Consider the following 16,704-nt stretch of genomic DNA (forward strand, 5'->3'; position numbering starts at 1 on the left):
TCCTCGTCCTCCTCCTCCTTCTCCTCCTCGTCCTTGTCCTCCTCCTTCTCCTCCTCGTCCTTGTCCTCCTCCTTGTCCTCCTCCTCCTCTTCCTCCTCCTCCTCCTTCTTTTTTGTTGGTTGTGGGGCTTGAACTCTGGGCCTGGACACGGTCCTGAGCTCTTCAGCTCAAGGCACGCTGTCTACCACTTGAGCCACAGCACCACTTCCTCGTTGATTCTTCTCAGGAAAGGAAACAGATTGTAGGTAACTCAGAAGTCATGTCTGTGTTAGGGTTTCCTGGGTTAATAGGATTCTGCCTGCTTCTTCCTCCCCCCATTTCTGAAGTTGCATTCGGCCTTGCTTTCGATGTCTGGGAAAGTGGTCCCTGGTTTCTCCTTCTTGCCTCTCAGCATCTGCCCACAGGTCATTCCCTGCTGACACAGACCAGCTCTCTCTCAGCTTATGTGTGGACACAGACCTGATCGTCTTCACTTACCTTTCTTCTGAAGCAGGGATTTGCTTTGCTTTGAGTTTTTTTTGTAAGGATTTCCTTGAAGTCTCCATCAAACAGATCAGCAAACGAGTTAGAATTCTTTCTGCTGCCTACAGCAGGCCGGGTGCCCAGGAGCTCCGAGAACTGACAGGAATGTTAAGTGAGCTCACCTTCTTCTGCTTGGGTGGTGATGGTTCACGATAGGGAGATGGTAGGGTAGGATGCAAGGGATAGATGCCCCATGCTTGCTCTTGACAAAGCACAAAAATTACATTGCCTCCGTCTTGTTGTAAGTTCAAGAACAAAAAGGAACTTGAGAATAAAAGATGGGCCAAAGACCTTCTTTTGGCCCATTGCTGCCTTCCCAAGTGTGGGGTTCATGCTAGTGGGCATGGCTAGCTGTTCTGTTAGGCATAGCAGTGTTGGAGATAATGGACCAGTGTATTTTTATGGTGATATAAAGTTGAAAAAAAATGTTTTCTGTCTCTTTACCCACCCACCCATTCCATCTCTTGTACCAGGGATTGTACTCAAGGCCTTGCCCTTGCTTGCGTGGCTGGTGCTGTACCACTTGAGACATGCTTCCAACTCTGATTTTTGCTGGTTATTTTGGAGATGGAGTTTTGTGGACTTTTCTGTCCTGGCTGATATTGAACCATGATCCCTTGGATCTCAGCTTGATGAATAGCTAGGATTATATGCATAAACCTCCAATGCTTAACTTTTTTTTTTTTGAACAAGGTTTCACTAGGTCTAGATTGGATTCAAACTTGTAATTCTTGTGCCTCAGCCCCTTCTCCCCCTCTTCTGGTATTGCAGGTGTGCACCACCATTAAACATGCAGCTTAAGTTTTTCTTATATCCAGTGTATAAAATTGAGCTGTTCAGTCAAAGATTGCTTTTATAGCTAATTTATATGAATCTAACCACAAAATAAAAATTTTGCATGCATACATGCATGCATGTATGTATGTATGGAAGGCCCAGTACCATGATCTATGCAAGTCTTACTGTGACCTGGCTGAGGAGGGTATCGAGTAAGCCCAAGTGAGGGATGTATTTTCAGTCTCTAGAGGTCCAGATGATCGTGAGCAGTTATGGAGATGTTTGGTCTTTGTCTCTCATCTAACATCACCTGCTTAAGGGTATACCACTCAGGGAACCCTCAGGTTGGCCTTTATTGACAGTGTGTGGTTGGGCAGGAGGTGTGAAACGAGAACTTGTAAGCTCCATCTCAGGGTCATTCTTTTTTCTTTTCTCAGCTACCAATGATCCAGGGAGTCCATGGTTACATGAAAACCATTGTGTCAGAAGACTAGCTCCCCACTAGTGCATGCTGGAATAGCACCTGCTACAAGGAGATGAATGTTTTACCGAGACCCTGTTATTTTAAAAAAGCTTAAACTTCAACTTACTGCCTAAAAAACAAAACAAAACAAAAATCCTTACTTTTCTGAGTGTGGTGGCTCATACATATAATACCAGTACTTGGCGGGGCAGAGGCAGGAGAATTGTGAGTCTAAGGCCAGCCTGGGCTTTAGACCTTGTCTAAAAAAAATAATAAAAATGCTGAATTGATATCTTATTAGTTATCCCTTGAGGAATGGATTTTAGAGATGTTATCGAGTATTATGAATGCCCAAAGCAATCTTGACTGGATTTTTTTCATCCCTTCCAATTTAGTCACCTTGAATACATAAATATTTGTTTATTCTTCCTCATACTTGGCCTTGATTTTGCTATTGATGAATGTATTTGTCCTTTGGTCCAAACATTTCCAAAGCCATTGCCCATTTCTTCTGGTAAATTGCTTTAGGAGGAAAAAAAAAATTTTTGATTCAGAGTTCTGTTTGGATTTTAGACATTCATTTTGGGCAAAAGAATTTTTTAAAAAAAAAAGAGGTTTGTCTCACATTTAAGGGGTTTGTTGCCAGGAGCCAAGATTCTTCTCTGGGAATTTTTCTTGCAAGTTATGTTGCCCTGAGCCAGTGTTCTGTAGCTCTTCCAAATCTGAGGGTGACTTGAATTACAGAAGCAATGTGGAGTTCATCCTTCAGTTTGGGGCCCGGAAAAATTAATGGTGAGAAACTGACAATGATGAGTTCCACTGTCTCTGGATGCATTCCACTGAGATTTCCAATTACCCTCTAGCGCTGTCTGAAAGGTTAATTTCAAAACTCGCACCATATCTAATTGTATTAGGAGCTCATGACTTGCGAAGGACAAATCTGTAGAAATGATTACCCTTGGAGGAGGAGGAGCACACGTAAGCAGTTTATCTGTGTTTAAAGTGCAGCTCTCAGGCTGCTCCTGTGTTGTGACTTTAGGCATAGTGTGTGTTGGCATTTGCTCAGAGGATCTTCCTCTCTGCACGTGCACTCCAGGTGGACTTAAGAACCAGCTTCTATATTGAAACAACTTAAAGATGTAATATTCTTTCTTCTTGTCCCCTGACACCCCTTCCCCTTTGCCACCATGGTGTCTCTTTCCAGATCTCTTGACCCATCATCTCCCCGCGTGCCTCTTTTCCTGTGGTTGGTTGCTTATCCATGCATCCTCACCTGTCTGCCCTGAGTTGCAGAGCTCATCTGCTTCCTTTGCCTGCCCTGTAGGAGTACCAGGCTCAGGTGGAAGAGATGAGGCTGATGATGAACCAGTTGGAAGAGGACCTGGTCTCCGCCAGAAGACGGAGTGATCTCTATGAATCTGAGCTCAGAGAATCTCGGCTCGCTGCTGAAGAATTCAAGCGGAAGGCAACAGAATGTCAGCATAAACTGTTAAAGGTAGAGCACAAGTACGGATCATTTTCCCAAGATGCCAGGGCCCCACTAGCTTAACAAATAAATGTAGGTGTTAGGGATGTCATAGGAAGCTCCTGGTCTTTGTGTCCAGCAAGAAGATAACATTCACTGCTATTTTTACTGTTTCGGTCACACAGAGAAAGTGCGAATATCTGTAAGACTTCTGGGGTGTTGACATTTTCTAAATATTATATCTTTTGTCATTTACAGGCAAAGGATCAAGGGAAGCCTGAAGTAGGAGAATATTCCAAACTGGAGAAGGTATGTTTCCCATTGATTGTTTTTGGTTTTTGAGATAGAAGGGGGAGGTGTGGTTCTGGGGTTTGAACTCAGGGCTTTGCACTTGTAGGCAGGCATTCTCCCATTTGAGCTACACCCCCGGCCTTTTGTTCTAGTTCTTTTTTTCTGGTAAGTTCTTACTTTTGCTCAAGGTTAGTGGCAGATCAGTCATCCTACCTCTGCCTCCCTTGACTATTTCACTAGCTTGTTAAGAAATAGGTTCTTGATGTCATTTTTTTTTTCTCAGCTCTAGCTGGGCTTGAACCATAATCCTCTTCATTTCTTCTCCCAAGTAGCTGAGATTATATGAATGAGCTACTGCATCTGATCGTAGTATAAGCTTTTTTTGGGTAATACTGTGATTTGAACTCAGGACCTCACTCTTGGGAGGCATGTATTCTACCTCTTCTTGGTTAATATTTGAGATAAGGTCTCACTCTGTGCCCACGCTGGCTTGAGCATAAAATTTCCTATTTTCTGTCCTATATCTCCTATTTCTCATAGCTGGGATGACAGGCGTGCACCACTGTGCCACGCCATTGTGCTTCTGCTGCATACGGAATGGCAGGCAAACACCACTACACGGAGCTATTGGTTGAGATGGAGTCTCATGAACCTTTTAAGCCCTGGTTGGCCTTCAGCTGTGATCTGCTGATTTCTGTCTCCCAAGTAGCTAGGATTATAGGCTTGAGCTACTGCACCCATCTGCATATTAAAGTATTATTATCAGTGAGAGTCTAACTACGAGGTCTTTCACAATGGCTTGAGAACTCTTTTAGGTTTATTATATTATTTATTACTATTATTTGCTGCTGTGGACTGAATCCAGCTCAAACATCAGCCTTTCCAGATTTTTTTTTCCTTAATTTTTTTTTTCTTTTTGCAGAACTGAGGTTTGAACTTAGGGTCTTGGGCTGGCACTCTACCACTGAACCACACCTCTAGCCATGCTTTTTGGCTAATTATTTTGTGAGATGGAATCTAGTGAACTTTTCTGTCCTAAATGGCCTCAAATCTTGATCCTCCAGGTCTCAGCCTTCTGTGAAGCTAGGCTTGCAGGCATGAGCCAGAGACACCTGACTTTTAGTTTTACTGTGATCGCCCACCTTTCCATGTGATAGTTCTTTTTTTTTTTGTTTTGTTTTGTTTTTGGTCCAGTCGTGGGGCCTGAACTCTGGGCCTGGGCTCTGTCCCTCAGCTCTTCAGCTCAAGGCTAGCACTCTACCACTTGAGCCACAACGCCACTTCCGGCTTTTTTCTTTTTGCTTATGTGGTGCTGAGGAATCGAACCCAGGGCCTTGAGCATGCAAAGCAAGTGCTCTACCACTGAGCCACCTTCCCAGCCCCCATGTGATAGTTCTAAAAGAGAGCTAAGATACTTCTTGCTCGGTTGCATCCCCTCAGAGCATGTATATCCAGTGGTTCTATCTTCCTGTAGTAGTATGTAGCTCCAAATTAAAACATGGAAATTCTAAAATCAGTTTGCTGGGTACAAGGAAGTTTCATTTGAACATGTCCATTTCTGTATACAGTGCTTCATAAGCAGTGTCTCCATCCTTCTGCTTCTTCCCTTCTCTTTCTCATTTCCTTCTTCCCCCCTCCCTTCCCAAACCTGTCTCATCAAATTCCCTTATTCCATTTTTCACACGTGCCCCTAAAATGTTTTGACCGTGTTCACTTTTGCTTCACCCTTTATTCTCCCTGAAATTTTTGACTGTGTTATCAGGGCACTTGACATTTCTGTGTTGCTGGTTCTAGGAGAAAAAAAAAATAGACTGACATGGAGCTTTGCCCTGAGATGTCAGAGCTTCTGGCAGGCCAGTTGGGTTCTTCCTTGCCATTAGTTGTTTAGAAAACAAACCCTAAGGACCCCCATGGGAACTTGTAAGAAGTAGGACTGCAGTAAATGCAGCAAGATGTGAGGTGTGATACTTGCTGATTGGCCTTTTGCCTTATTTCCTGGTGTGTCAATGATAGGTGAATGCTGAGCAGCAGCTCAAAATCCAGGAGCTCCAGGAGAAGCTGGAGAAGGTAAGCCTGAGGTGATTTTGGGGGGAACCCACCCCCCACCTATTTCCACATCCCTTTCTTTGCTTCTTTCCTGGAACATCGAAGATGAGAGAAACAGAATTAGTCACCTTGGTGCTGAGGAAAATGGAGGGGGGAGGGAGTGATTACCTGAAAATATCAGGGTTCTGAATGTGTGTGTGTGTGTGTGTATTTTTGAGATATGTCCACAGTGTTTCCTTTTTAAAACCCAAGCTGTGTGAGACTCCCAAGTAAAAACTTCTAATATGCTATGAGAGAGCCCAAGAGGGGTTCCTTGTATTTCAGGGGACCTGGTGTCCCCACATGGAGTCCCGAAGAATAGTTGGGAGACCCTCAGAGTCATGATGGGCTGGGTTTGATATCCAATTTCTTGCAAATTTTTTACTAATGGCCCCGCTTCTATTTTTATTTTTAATATTAAGATACAGTTGGCAAATAACAAGAACTGAGTTTTTGTTATTATTATTTTTTTTTTTATTCTTTTTTTTTTTTTTTTTTGCCAGTCCTGGGGATTGAACTCAGGGCCTGGACACTGTCCCCTGGCCTTCTTTTTTTTTTTTTTTTGGGTCCGGTCATGGGGCCTGAACTCTGGGCCTGGGCACTATCCCTCAGCTCTTCAGCTCAAGGCTAGCGTTCTACCACCTGAGCCACAGCGCCACTTCCAGCTTTTTTTCTTTTTGCTTATGTGGTGCTGAGGAATCGAACCCAGGGCCTCAGGCATGCAAGGCAAGTGCTCTACCACTGAGCCACCGTCCCAGCCCACCCTGACCTTCTTGTGTGCAAGGCTAGCACTCTACCATTTGAGCCACAGCGCCACTTCTGGCTTTTTCTGTGTATGTGGTACTAAGGAACCTAACCCAAGGCTTTATGCATGCATGCTAGGCAAGCATTCTACCACTAAGCTGCCTTCTCAGACCCTTTTTAAGATTTTAATGAAAGCAAATACATGTAAGGCTGGTGGCCTCACATAGTCTGATCTTTCAGTGCTATTAGCTGGTAGTGTACTTAAGACCCAAATAAAAATGAGTAACTCTGAAGTCCATCAGGTTAGCTGGGTTGTTTTTTTCTGTAATGGTGGATTTGTGAATGATCACAAACTATGACTATAACGCTCTCATGCAAAGTTTTTACTTAAAAATAATTATAACTGTAGGTTTTTATTTTGTTTTCTTCTGGTAAAAGTTGTGAATATTCTCCATAGGAAACTTAGCAAATGAGATCATTCAAATAAGAAAGTAAGTGGTCAGAGGTAACAACGTTAATTTGTCATTGGACCAATCCATCTACAATTTTTTGGTCTGATTAACTATATTGTATGGTGGTGGAGATGCCACTGATTTTTTTTTTTTGGTAGCCCAACAAAGAGAAATACATTAAACAATGACAGGATGCATGCCAGATTCAGTGGTATTAAAAAAGTGCCCCTTCGTATAGGTGAAATTCACAACAAAAAAGAAGGCTTATATGTGGTTTTTTTTTTCCTGCTATGTATTTTGAAAAATGGATGCAGTCTACACCGAGGGTGGCCTACTTTGTCCATCCACACTGTTGTTACCATCTTGTCCTTCTTGTCCCCCCGTAAGGCTGTAAAAGCTAGCACCGAGGCCACTGAGCTGCTGCAGAATATCCGCCAGGCCAAGGAACGGGCTGAGAGGGAGCTGGAGAAGCTGCAGAACCGAGAAGATTCTTCAGAAGGCATAAAAAAGAAGCTTGTAGAAGCGGAGGTGAGCACGGGGCCTCCAGCCTGCCATGGACTCACCCCAAGTGACCTTGTGATTGACCTTGGTTGTGCCAAGGGAAAGGAACGGAAAACCATCACTTAAAGAAGTTTGACCAAACTTCTTCCCTTGTGAAGATCCCTTTGAAACTTGACAGGCTTGGAAACTTTTCCACCCACCCCCAGAGGGAAGAAAGATCTGTCTCAGCCGCTCCAAGCCCACTGACGTCTCAGCAGAAGCTTTGCTGTCTGTTTCCCTCTGGCCTCCTCACTAATCTGGGAGAATTTATATTTTTAGGCTCACTATAACTGCATCTCCGAGTCTCTCTTCTTCTCCTCCTCTCTGTTTTGCCTTGCCGTCCCTCCTACCATGTGAATAATGTTTAATTTTTCAAGGCAGTACCTTTTACCCACGTGACAGTGACTCTCAGATCCATATTTTGGGGCCTCTTCTCTCCCTCAGATTCTTTGTTGTTGTTGTTGTTGAAACCTTTTATACAGTTACACTGAACATAGCACGAGTGCTTTTTTATTGTACAACTTAAGCTGAGTAGATGAATATAGAGTAAAAAAAAAAAAAGTGACACTTCTTTAGGGGTTTCTGCCAATCCCTGGCCTGGGATGTTTGTTCTATAGAGCAGATGTGACATCATCGTTTCCACCATTCTAGTGCTGAGTCTTTCATTTTTTTCCAACAAGTCTGGGTGTGACTCTACCCACATGGCTCTTTAAAGCGGTCCTTACCCCCTACTTCTGGCCCTGTTTCCCCTGCTCCTCTACAATCCTGGGTGCTTCAGATTTTAGGTGACCTTGGTGTCTTCTCCCTCTTCTGGTGCCTCACATTGGTCAGGGCCACCAGCTTTCTTCTGCTCACCCTGGGCTTGAGACCTTGGCGTCGTCCCCTTGATCTTGGGCCCTGCCACTCAGTGAGTCACTCAGTCCTATAAATACATGCTGTTTCTCCCCCTCATTCCCTTACCCCCGCCCTCCTTACTGCTTCTGTAGCCTTCTTCAGAATGCAGGCCCTTTTCAGTCCAGCAAATGTAGCAGTTTCTTGGTCTTTGCTTCCTCTCAGCTAACTCTCACAGTGTACGACTCCTGGATCCCCCCAGGCATCCCTGCCCCTTCCCAAAGCCTTCAGGCGGTTCTGTATATCTTAAGGGCACCTTTGAGCCTGGCACATGAAACTCTAACCGTCTCACCCACAAGCTCTGTCATTGCTGCCTTTTACCTGTTCCTCCCTAACCCATCCAGTGGCAATTCTAGGCTTTACCTGGGGCTTGTGCTGGCTCTTGACCACACCCCTGTTTCTGCAAATGGGCTTTGTTTTGTGTGGGACACCATTCTTCTCCCTCCTCTCCAACCCTTCCCATTCCAAACTCTCCCAAACCCTTCCTCTTCAATGCTCCCACTTCAGTATCACCCTGCTATTGGTTGAAAGTCCTCCTTTCTGCCTCCCAGAGCATCCCACGCCTGTTTTCTTCGTGTCCACACCCCTACAGCCCTTTAACGTATTCTTTATATTTGTCTTATCTTTTGCAAGGGTTGGGGAATGACGTCATCTTCCTCTCTATTTCCCATGATGCCTAGTATGGTACTTTGCAGATAGTAGGTGCTTGGTAAATATTTGAATGAATGAATGCACTCTCGGAATCGACGCAGCTGAGCCCTTGAATTATAGAGTCTTCTTTTCTTCACTGTTGCTTCAGGTGGCCGAGAACTTTTCTTCCCGATTTGAGCATATGCCTCTGGAGGGCTCTTTCCCTCCCAAGCAGGTGGTATTGCGCCATTAAAACTCTCTGATTGATTCACGACCTACAGGAACGCCGCCATTCTCTGGAGAACAAGGTAAAGAGACTAGAGACCATGGAGCGTAGAGAAAACAGACTGAAGGATGACATCCAGACAAAATCCCAACAGATCCAGCAGATGGCTGATAAAATTCTGGTGAGCAGGAACAGAAGTTGCAAAGTCCAAAGATAAACAGGTTAGAGATTGCCAAGGGAATGGGGTGAGATAGAAGTAAACACTCCTGGTGGAGTTATTGCAGAGTTGGTGAGTTTAAGAGAGCTGGTTTCAGTTGAGCGCCATGTTGTAGAATAGTATGAATGACCAAATATTGGCTGTTTCAGCACTGGTAACAGATCCGATCATATAGATATATATATATAATTTTTTTTTTGCTCTCTTTGCTTACTGCCTGGCATTTCTTTCTTTTTTCTTTTTGAGTAGAACATGCATCTTTTCATTTTCTATAAATTTTTTAGGAGCATATACATTTTTCTCTCAGCAGAGCTCTGTACGGCTGAGTAACTTCATGTCACCAATTTACAACCTCATAAAGGTTTAGAATTTTTAGACCCAAACCCCAGATTCCTGCTTTTGGAGAAGAAAGGAATTAGTCAGACAGAATTGTTTTTCTCAGAATAGTATTTGTCATAGATCTGTGTTCACCCACTCACTCTCTGCTACAGTTGGTTTTATTGTTATAATTAAAACAAAAAAAGTTTTTCTTAGATGTGGCGGGTATTTTTTTTTTTTTTTAAGGTTTGTAGTCATCTAGACCTTCTTAGGCTCTGATGACCAAAGTAATCAAGGAAACACTGCTTGCAAGTTTTGTACCTACTAGGAAGGAAGGTGTTAACTTTGAAAGGGTCTCCTTGGATCTCTGCCCCAAAGTCAGAATTTTGTTGTCATGGTTGAGAAACTCAGTGATGATTGAAGTCCATGCATGACCTCCTTTTTGTCCCATACCTGGGAGAGTTTTGAGTTGTTCCTCCCCATTATATAAGAAGGTAAGGAAATGAACAGGCTGCTCCATCTCTTTCTCCACGTCACTTCTTAGTAGCAGGGTTCCGGCAAGAACCTCAAGAATGACTCAAGAATGGCCAACTTACGCTTACTCAGTTTAAACCAGCCCATCTCAACCTGAATTGTTCAACCCTTGATGCATTTCTCTATGTAGACTAGTAAGAATATGGATTGTCTCGAACAAATGGGTAAAAGAGGAATTGGTTATGTTGTGCGTTGGTACCTGGTCTTTATATATGTATATGTGTCTGCACACAAAGCCAAGTGCATGACTGTTAGTCTACCCTCTCCGTTCTCTTGTTCTATCATCAAAGTTTCTCTTGGCTGTTGTCAAGGATGGGAGTTTTTATCATGAGTAAAATTAGGTCCCACTACTGCTGTCTATCCCTTGCTTGATACAAACGAAGTGGTTAACTCTCTTGTGGTTGCAAAGTATTCCTCTGTTTTAACGGTGATGTGTTCATTCATTCATTCAACAAATATTTAATGAGCTTCTACTATGTGCCAGGCACTGTTCCAGGAGCTGGGAGTGTAGCAGCAAACAGCGGTATTTGCATAACACAACTGCAGGGTTGATCCAACACAATATAGAAAAAGAGATGTTTTTAAAAAATGACAACAACAACAAAAAATGCCAAACCACCAAGCAGTCAGACTTTAGACTATCTGCTTTTCCAAATGTTTGTTTGTAATTAAAATGTGGAAATCCAGACTTCCACATTCTTGGATTTTTCTGTGTTCTAAAACTCCCATTCATAGATAGACCAGAAATTTTGGTTTCAGAAATTGTCCATCTCAGGCTTCTCAGCTATTTGGACCTATTTTTAGATTCTGATTTCCATTTTGGTGCCATCTTATGAAGACTGAAACTAAGGAAAGATGATATCAAGTGATTCTTTTTTAATCCAAAAGAAAATTAAGTGCTTTCTTTGCCTGAATGTATCTTGCCAACTGCCCAAGTGCCTTTGTGGTTGTGACTTTGTCTAACTGAAGGTGCCTTTTGCTCAAGAACCCTTTGCTTAGGATGCAGAGTGGTCCTTAGTACTGTTATATAATGATGATTCTGGGGAACAGATCCCCCAAATGATACTTCCCTGAAAATATTTGCTATTCTCCTAAGAACTTTCCAAACAGATAATTGGAGGTTCTTATTATATCCAAGTCTTTGGCGTTAATCAAACCAGGCAGTCCTTTAGTGAGCCTACATAAAGCCCTGAAAAAGTGTTTTTATTAATTAGAATCCTGTTTACATTCAACTTTCCCATATCACATCTGTTAGATTGATGTTGATTTGTGCTTCTGGTTTTAAGACCAAACATAGATTGCAGTAGATTTTGTGCACCTGGTCTTAACACTGAACATTTTAGTCCCGTCTCGTCCCATTTCCGCCCCCTCCCCACCCCAAGTAAAGCCTGTGTCTACAGACTAGAATTTCAAAAGCTTAATCACTAACATTTCACGTACACGTGATTTTAACGTCCTTTTTTTAAAGTATTTTTTTTGCCTCCATTCCATGGACATATCCTGTATAATTTCCTCATTCTTCAAAATTCCCATAATTACTTCCACTTCAAAGAAAAATTTCATAATAGTGCAAAGAGATGAAAACTTGGAGTAATGACTTTTGATATCGGTAATTAACTAATGGGCCCAGATTCATAAGAATTAATTTAGATGCAGCGATCTGTGTGTTCAGAGCATGCTCTGGTGAATGGAATGCATCTTTTAAAAGTTCAGTTTATAATATGCTGACAAATGAATTGGTATAATTTCCAAATGAATTCCAATTTTGTTGAAAAAGCAGAAAACTTAACAATGAAAGAACTAAAGAGAACCTTAAATTTGAGCTACTAATATTGCTCCAGATTCTCTTTCCATCTCTAATATGTATGCATGGATTTCCCATTCTTATGACGATGATTTTGTGTTCCTGTTGGCTTGCATTAGCATTAGTTCATACAAAAGTTGTATTACACATGTCTTTTGCAACATTCACATTCCACGCATAGCAATCAGTGAAAACTTTGAACCTCAAAGTGCCTGAATCTTAACGTTAGTATTCCCTCTTAGCTAGGGTTCTTGAGCAACAGTTTTGTGAATGAGGAAAATGCAAGATACTGTTTATTATCATAATTACTTTTCTCATTTAAGGCTGTCATAACAGTGAAACAGGCCTGAGACTCAAGACAGTGGTCAGGTGCTTTGTGCTTGTACTAAACTCTGAAGTGTTACCTTCTTTCCTTTGTTTCTCTGTGCCAAGTTGAGCAGCTACCTTCTGTCTGACCTCTGATATACTTCTGATCCTAGCCTCACAGCCTTCCACTGTGTGTGTATATGTGTGTGTGTGTGTGTGTGTGTGTGTGTGTGTGTATGTGTGTGTATGTGTATGTATATGTGAGAGAGAGAAACCTCAGGGCCAAGCTTGGTGGGGGTTTCCTTCCCATCAGTCTTAGCTAGTAACGGAGGAGCAGCTGTTTGTTACCTGTGGTGCCTGTTTCCTTTGAGTGGCTAACAAACATTCTGGGGCTCTTCTCTTGGCACGCTTGACTGTCTATTCTTTTGTGTCCAGGAACTGGAGGAGAAACATCGAGAGGCTCAAGTCTCCGCCCAGCACCTAGAAGTACACCTGAAACAAAAAGAACAGCACTACGAGGAGAAAATCAAGGTAATGGCACTTCTGATCTTCCCTGGCATACCTCCTGTAGTATGTGTGTGGGGTTCCTCTCTTCCCAAGCATGTCTGGCTGCTTCTTGCCATACCAAAGGGCTGTTTGGTATAAATGCTGTCTTTATTTCCTGACGAGAGGCTTTGAAGTTTAAAGTAAAAAAAAAATGTTATTATTTCAATTATATCTTTTTTTCTTTTTTAGTATTTCACTGTCAGTCATGAAAATTTAGATGTAGCTATGTTTTTACACATGCTTTACTTTCTTTTTCTTCCTGTGTCTCAGACCTCAGGATCTTTTCATTTGTTCTAAAATACATCATTAGAGTTGAATGTGATGGTTGTGCTTGTAATTCCAGTACTTGAGAGGCTAAGATAGGAGAATCTTGAGTTCAAGGCCCAGCCTCGGCTATGTAGCAGTTTTTAGACCAAGCTGGGTGACATAGGGAGAGGTTATTTAAAAAAAAAAAAAAGAAATAAAAAAATCCCAAGAATATCCCTGAAAACTTTTTTTCACTGAAGATCTGGTAGAAAGCTTTCTTGCTGTTATTCTGAAAATGTGGCTCTTGTACTCATTCTTGAAGAGTTTGACAGGGAATAGCATCTCTGTTGGCTGTTACCTTCCTACATCCCTCCCTGATTGAGGTTGTGAAGTCAACTGTTAGTAGTCTTACTGGCTTGCTTTGAAACTAATCTGTTCTTTTTCTTTAAAGTTTTACTTTGACTTTAATTCTTTTGAAGTTTTGCTGAGGTTTCTATATTTTATTTTATATTCTTGGAGCCATATAGAGATTTCAAAGAGGTTGGCATCATTTTTTTTTTTTTTTACTGTAGGAAATTAATGGTCATTCTATCTCAAGTGGTCTCTTCCTTTTTTGTCTTTCCATTTGAGAACTCGATTAGACATCTGTAAGATCATCTCTAATTTACTTGTTCTTTTTTATATTTCCCATTTTTCTGTTTCTTTGTGCTCCATTCTGAGTCTGCTGCCTTGTTTTCCTGTTTGCTAACTCTCCTAGCTCTGTCTAATCTGCTGTTTTCCTTGCCTACTGAGTTTTTAATTTCAGTAATTATATGTATATATATATATATATTTATATTAATGGCAGACATGCTGTTTGGTTCATTCACAAATATACTTGCTTAATTCACTCAATAATTTTTAAATTTTTTGCATTTATTTTCAAGTCAGTCTTTCATTTCCTAAAAAGCAGTGCTAAGCACAGTTGTTTGATTATTGGTATTTTTGATGAGTATTTTGTTGTTTTCCTTGGTTTTCTTTTTTCCGCAGGGCTTGTTTCCTTTTGTGTGCCTGGATATGTGTGTGTGTGTGTGTGTGTGTGTGTGTGTGTGTGTGTGTGTGTCTTTGTGTTTGTGTGCCTGTATGTCTGTATATTTTTGGCTAAATTGGGAAACCATATGTGTGTATGTGTATGTGTGTGTATATATATATATATATATATATATATATATATTAGAGAGAGAGAGAGAGAGATGGCAGGGAGAATTTTTTTTTTTTTTTTTTGGGGGGGCTTGAACTCTGGGCCTGGACGCTGTTTCTCAGCTCTTCAGCTCAAGGTGAGTGCTCTACCACTGGAGCCATGGTGCCACTTACTGTTTTCTGAGTGGTTTATTGGAGATAAGAATCTCATAGCTTTTCCTGCCCAGGCTGGCTTTGAACCACTATCCTCAGATCTCAGCCTCCTGCATGGCTAGGATTACAGGCATGAGCCACCACTCCTGGCTTGAAAATTTTGTTTTGTAATGTGCTCGGGTTTGAATTTAGTGCCTTAGACTTACTAGGCAGGCAGGTGCTCTATAGTTGAGCCATGTCCCAGGCCTTCTTTGGAAAATGATAATGGGAAGTTTTTTGGGACATTGGATGAAAATGTGTACCTGTCTTGATGTGTGTGTGTGTGTGGGTGTAATCCTGAGTTTCTTTTTCTATCTTGATTTAGCAAATGCCTCTTGTTAAAAACAGCTTTGGCCAGGTGTCAGTGGTTTACACCTTTAATCCTCGTTATCCAGGAAGCTGAGATCCAGAGGATCTCAGTTTAGAGCCAGCCCAGACATTAAAGTCAGCTTGACTCCAAGATATTTCCAAAATAACTACTAAAAAGCTGGGCTGGTTTTGAATCTTTAACTACTTTATTTTTTGCATAGGGGAGCAGGAAAAAAATGTTTTTTGTCCTTTTTTCATTTCTCCCTACTTTTTTTTTCCCTGGTCCTGAGCATTGAACTCAGGGCCTGAGTACCATCCCTGACCTTCTTTTGCTTAAGGCTGGTACTCTATCACTTGAACCACAGGTCCACTTCTGGTTTTCTTTGGTAGTTTACTGGAGATAAGAGTCTTACAGACTTTTCTGCCCAGGCTGGCTTTGAACAACGATCCTCAGATCTCAGTCTTCTGAGTAGTTAGTAGTAATACCCACTGGCATCTGGCCACTTTTCCTTACTTGTAACTCTGTTTACTAAAATAAATCCTTGCTAAAACTTAAAAAAAAAGCAAGGCTGGAGATGTGGCTCAAGTGGTAGAGTGCCATCTGGACAAATGTGAAGCCCAAAGTTGAAACCCTGGTACTAGAAAAAGAGTAAATAAATACAAAACAAACAAACAAAAAACCCAAACAGAAAACTGGCTTTGTATTATTCTTTCTTATCTTTTCCTGCTTCTTAACTCTCTTGCTCACTTTTAAGTGCTTGTGAAGAAATGTTTCTGTATTTTCTCAAGAATATTTTAAATTGTTTTCAGTAGGAGGGCTGGCCTGACTCATCTAGCCCACTGTTTTCTCTGAAATGGATGTCTGCTGATCACTTTCCTTTTAAGAAAATCACATCACGTTTTCATAATGACTCTCTCCAAGCTTTCAGCTCGTTCCTACGTTCTTGAGAAGCAGGCATGGTCATTACATCTAAAATACGATCTCCTCCCCTTTCACACCAGATATTGTCAGGTTTTTTGGGTAATCTTGTCATAGTTTTGGTTGATATCTTGGACATGCTCACCCTGTTCCCCCTTCCCTCCCCCCCAATCTTCCCCCCTGTTTTCTTTGACCCTTCGTGTGAGTTTTCAGTTAATTTTCATTAAGATGAATATAGGAGAATAACTCAGAAGTGATCTCAGAATGTTCTTATTATAGGACAACCCCTCCCCCTTCCAGCCTTAATGGCTTTTCAACTTCATATACCAATTTTTAGTTTCAAAGAATTCTTACTGGTTTCCTGACTCTTTAGAACAAACTGATTTTCAGAAAACGATGAGACTGTATACAGTAGTCCACTAGCACCTTTGCATGATGACAGTAATCCTTTGAAAAATCCACTGTGTGATTTGAGTGATTATACCCACGTTCCCATCAAAAACCATGTTCCACTTGGTGCTGGTGGCTCATGTCTACAATCCTAACTACTTAGGTGTCTGAGATCTGAGGATCAGGGTCCATATCCAGGCTGGGCAAACAGCTCCAAGAGATCCAAGAGACTATTCTTGCCAATTAACTGTAAAGAGCCAGAACTGGAAGCATGGTTTAAGTGGTAAAGGACCAGCTGTGTGTTGCTACCTGTAGCCTGGAACTGAAGAAATTAGAACAGAGAAGAGAGTAAAAAAGCAGGATCCAGAGGGTCAAAGCTTACCGACTCTTGAGTACTTCCTATAAGCAAGCCTGTTTACTTAGTTTAGTACAGGGAAAGTTACCATAAATATATGCAGAAAACAAGATATCAGTTTATTCTGTCATTACAATCATTGACAAGAAACAGGGTTTGTGTAAATATTGAATAACTGGCTCCCTTATTGTGTTGGGGGTGAAGACTGCAACTTAGACACAACTTAGACATCTATCCTACTTTATCTCTTTTGACCTTTCTAGGGTTCTGTTCTCAGCTTTCTGAGTACTGACAAGGTGGCCT

The 16,704-nt window shown here is 41.7% G+C and overlaps 1 protein-coding gene across 1 annotated transcript in view; it reads left to right on the forward strand.

Moving 5' to 3' along the window:
• The window catches only part of Cit (citron rho-interacting serine/threonine kinase), a 165,823-nt gene that overhangs the window by 85,808 nt on the left and 63,311 nt on the right, over positions 1–16,704 (forward strand). Inside the window, exons 15-20 of the mRNA XM_013014323.1 lie at positions 3,087–3,257; positions 3,486–3,536; positions 5,532–5,585; positions 7,187–7,327; positions 9,142–9,267; positions 12,701–12,796. Of these exons, the coding sequence (XP_012869777.1) occupies positions 3,087–3,257; positions 3,486–3,536; positions 5,532–5,585; positions 7,187–7,327; positions 9,142–9,267; positions 12,701–12,796 (639 nt within the window). The remainder of the gene's footprint in view (positions 1–3,086; positions 3,258–3,485; positions 3,537–5,531; positions 5,586–7,186; positions 7,328–9,141; positions 9,268–12,700; positions 12,797–16,704) is intronic.

Source organism: Dipodomys ordii, unplaced genomic scaffold (genome assembly GCF_000151885.1).
Source record: "Dipodomys ordii isolate 6190 unplaced genomic scaffold, Dord_2.0 Scaffold23, whole genome shotgun sequence".
NCBI classification, from domain to species: Eukaryota; Metazoa; Chordata; class Mammalia; order Rodentia; family Heteromyidae; genus Dipodomys; species Dipodomys ordii.